The following is a 4,139-nucleotide window of genomic DNA, read 5'->3' as shown; positions in this document are numbered from 1 at the left end:
CCTGTTGAATGGCGCATTTAGACAGCAAAGCAAAACAGTTTACGTCTACTTCTCTGGTTACTTCAGTACCTCCTGAATTACCACTGTCCCAACATACCCCTCCATTTATCACTACTGATTTACTTGTTGAGAAAATGTTTTTTTTTTTTATATACATGAAAAGGATGATAGATGTACACATCCAAATGAGATTCAGTACACTGCATACGTCATCTGAATGTTGCCATGAGCTTTGTTGCTTGGAACGTTTACTTTCAGGGGAGGCTTCAAATGTCACTAACCTATTTGGCATACCTCTAATGACCTGTCATTCTCCCTATTCTCTATTGTAGACAGCTGTGTGAAAACTATAGGCGTACATGACCGCTTTCTCGATGCAAACGACAAATTAGAAAATTCATTAGAACCACGAGGTTAGTATGGCTTCCTGCTTCTTTGATTGTTTACATGATACATCGCTACGTGTGTCTCTGTCTGTCTCTGTCTCTGTCCTGTCCCGTCCCCTCTCTGTCCGCTGGTCCCCTCTGCCTGCCGCTTCTGCTCAACTGATTCTCCTCCAGATTGCCAGAGTTGTTGTCTTGCCGTTGCTGCTGCTTGCTGCTTTTTATGTAATTGTAGCGTTGGCTTACATCGCACGCTGATATATACATTATATATATTCATATAACCCCCCCATGCGTCTTTTGTCAAATTCATGAACATGTCAACTTTACTGTATTTGTGACGCTCTTGAGAATGTGCACGTCATACTCGTCGTTTCATATGTTCAGTCGAATGCTCTTATGCAAACTGTTCACTAATTCAGCACAGAATGTCAGCTTCCAACTGCTTGTTGTGCACCATATCATTACATTTTTGACTGTTTTTACTCATTGACACCATTCTGCCCTACTAAGGCAACTGAGTGACTACTTTTTAATCTAGACTAGTGTTACGATTTCATATAAACTACAATTATACCTAGAAATGCCACTAAGCAATATACCAACATACTTTGGCCATACATTTGCATTTGCTCAGTTTCCCTCCTCAGTCACTGAGTGTCTCTGTAGAGCAGCACTGAGTGTCTCTGTAGAGCAGCACTGAGTGTCTCTGTGGAGCAGCACTGAGTGTCTCTGTAGAGCAGCACTGAGTGTATCTGTAGAGCAGCACTGAGTGTCTCTGTAGAGCAGCACTGAGTGTCTCTGTAGAGCAGCACTGAGTGTCTCTGTAGAGCAGCACTGAGTGTCTCTGTAGAGCAGCACTGAGTGTCTCTGTAGAGCAGCACTGAGTGTCTCTGTAGAGCAGCACTGAGTGTCTCTGTAGAGCAGCACTGAGTGGCTAAGTAGAGCAGCACTGAGTCCAGTATTCTCTGTGGTCAAAACACACATGGCTTCACATGAGTCACTGAACTGAAACACAGCACATGCCCCAGGACATCAAATTCTGCTGCTAAAATTGGGTAACCAGCAGATTATTCAGTGAGACAATCAACTATAATTCACTGAGAAACTTTTATCACATCGCAAAGAGGGGTTAATGGCAAATTAATTGAGAAAACTTGGACACCTTCACCTATCCCATAACCCGGAGGGTCGTTGGGGCACCGCAGACAATCTGTCGACAAGCTCTCTCCATCTCTCTCTGTCCTCGGCACGCATCTCTCTCACTACTGTTTTACAGAGTTTTAATTGGGTCCACTCTAAATCCTCCCATCTTTTCTTTTGTCTCTGCCGTTTCCCCGCTGCAAACACATTTCTATTGTCCAGTCAACAAAATAACCCGAATTGCATCAAATCACATATGTTTTTAACAGGTATATGATGTGATTGTGTTATTATGCAATAGGGATAATATATACAGTCAATGGAGATAGGCCTATCCAAATTACGCATGGGAAGAATTACAGCAATATGCCTCATGCAAACTGTATTACAGGGACTGCGAGACGGGAATCTGATTGGTTTGATTGATGTAACGCCCAGGCATTGCCAGGCCACACCTGTGAATAATTCTGGTGGTTAACACCGCCCAAATCCCATTTGCGCCGTGCATAAATGACTTGGCACGCCTCCAATTTTCGCCTATAGACGTTGTTGTGCTGAGTTACGCACCCCCGCTGAGTATTGCATCCCCACCATATTTTGGGGCTGTTTTAAATTAAAAACAGGGAGGTCACGTCGACCCAAACAATTATATCATCTTTAAACAGTTACGTTTCTGTATAAATCGCTATGCTCCCGGGCGGTGAGGATGCGTTTGGCGCGGGGGTGCAAAACTCGGCATAACACCTGGACACTTGCGCAAGGCGGACTGCTATCGTCATAGCATAAGACACGCGTAAAGGCACGCAACCAGGTGCACAAGCGCAAAAAGCGGATACCGCCTGTACCAAGATAGGGCCCGGGATCTTTTACGGGATCTTTTCTTTTTGAAGCGGGGGAAAAAGCCCAGCTCACCATGCCCTGGTGATTTGCCCTGGGTTGATCATAAGCTGTCCCCTTGCTGTGACACACACACACACACACACACACACACACACACACACACACACACACACACGCATTGCGCACGCGCGCGCGTGCACACACACACACACACACACACACACACACACACACACACACACACACACACACACACGCACACACACACGCACAGCTCACACATTTGGCACATGGGGTCTAGATTTATTAATGCCAGAACCTAGGACATTTCCAGTGTCTGCTTGCTAGCTTGACTGTCCTGCCTTTTTGTCTACTCTGCCTGCCTCCCTGTCTGCCTGTGCCTGCCTGCTTTGTCTGCCTGTTGGCTGCCTGATCGCCATTCTGCTCCCCTGCCGGCTTCCTCCTCTGATGCCTGTCTGCCTGCCACTGTGCATGCTTCCTTTACCTCACCCCCTCGCTCTGCTCGCCAAAGGAGGCAAATTAATCCATTCATCTGTCATCTAGCTCAGTGCCCCCCCCCCCCAACACACACACACACACACACACACACACACACACACACACACACACACACGCTTGTGTGTCTTTATGTGTCTGTCCAGTCGTCCGTCCTCTCTCTGTCTCTGTCTCTGTCCTATGCTGTGCATGGTCTAGCTCCCTCCCCATGCTACAGCAGGCACATGGCTGCTCACAGATACTGGCAGGCAGACAGAGGAGGCTCCTCACCTCAGAGACAAAGTCATAATGCTTCTCACCATGAGAGCAGTGACCCAACTGGCTAGGTCATGTGGCAACTCACACTTCAATATCACAGCTTTTATGTGTTTAGAAGCTCCATGAACACAAGCCCAAAGACCTCAGTAATGCATAGGTGTCAGCATGTGGAGAGGTTGTGCTTACTGAACGGATACCTGTTGATGCAAAGCAACATTGTTACCAGTTTACTGTCTCACACACAGACAAGAAACTGATCTTTAGTGAGGGGGGGTACTAACTTATTGAGTAATGTTGGTGCTGTTACAATGTTACCATTTGTCTGCCATGCACTCTTGCGAAGAAGCGGTTTTTGCACCATAAATAGCTTGTTCCTTCCTCTTCTCTTCTAGATGATACCAGCCATGAATCCGCGGAGCCTTCCCGAAGTGATGCAACAAACGGTGCGCCACACCTGCGGATAGCAAGTCCACTTCCGGCTGCACTGCTGGTCTGCCTAGCAACACTCTTCACTTTATAGCGCCTCCCGCTCTCCCAGAGGGCAATTACACCTAGCGTGGCCTGAATCTGCCCAAGGCTGAGGTTGCAGAGAAGGGGTGGGATGTGGGGTGGAGTGGAGTGGGCTGGTTGGATTGGGCATCAGAGCAGGCTTCTCAAGGAACCCTCGATTTTTTTCATAAAATATTTAAGTGGTCTTTCTCCGTCTGTGAGTGAAAAAAAAAAGTTGATGTTGGAAGTGGGAGAGACAATTCCCCCTCTTAAACCTTCAACTAAGATGCCAAATCCCCTTTTTTGACACTTAGTGATTCTTATTTTCCCGTGACTTTTGACATCCCTTTAGCCTTCATCACGCCTATGTCATTGCAGCACATGTCTATACTGTACACACACACACACACACACACACACACACACACACACACACACACACACACACACACACACACACACACACAGTACATGCACAGACACACATACAGAGTCAAATACAGCAAATGC

At 46.8% G+C, this 4,139-nt stretch overlaps 1 protein-coding gene across 2 annotated transcripts in view; it reads left to right on the top strand.

The window, feature by feature from the left end:
• efna5b (ephrin-A5b) overlaps positions 1-3,660 on the top strand; it is a gene marked incomplete at its 3' end in the record, with an annotated part of 125,138 nt that extends 121,478 nt beyond the window's left edge. Inside the window, exons 4-5 of one of the 2 annotated variants that reach the window (XM_083643976.1) lie at positions 333-413; positions 3,533-3,660. In XM_083643976.1, the coding sequence (XP_083500102.1) occupies positions 333-413; positions 3,533-3,660 (209 nt within the window). The remainder of the gene's footprint in view (positions 1-332; positions 414-3,532) is intronic. The other variant, XM_083643977.1, reaches the window with a different exon arrangement.
• Between the last annotated feature and the right edge of the window lie 479 nt (positions 3,661-4,139).

Source organism: Poromitra crassiceps (genome assembly GCF_964638095.1).
Source record: "Poromitra crassiceps genome assembly, chromosome: 10".
NCBI lineage: Eukaryota > Metazoa > Chordata > Actinopteri > Beryciformes > Melamphaidae > Poromitra > Poromitra crassiceps.
This window is presented reverse-complemented; position numbering and strand designations above follow the sequence as displayed.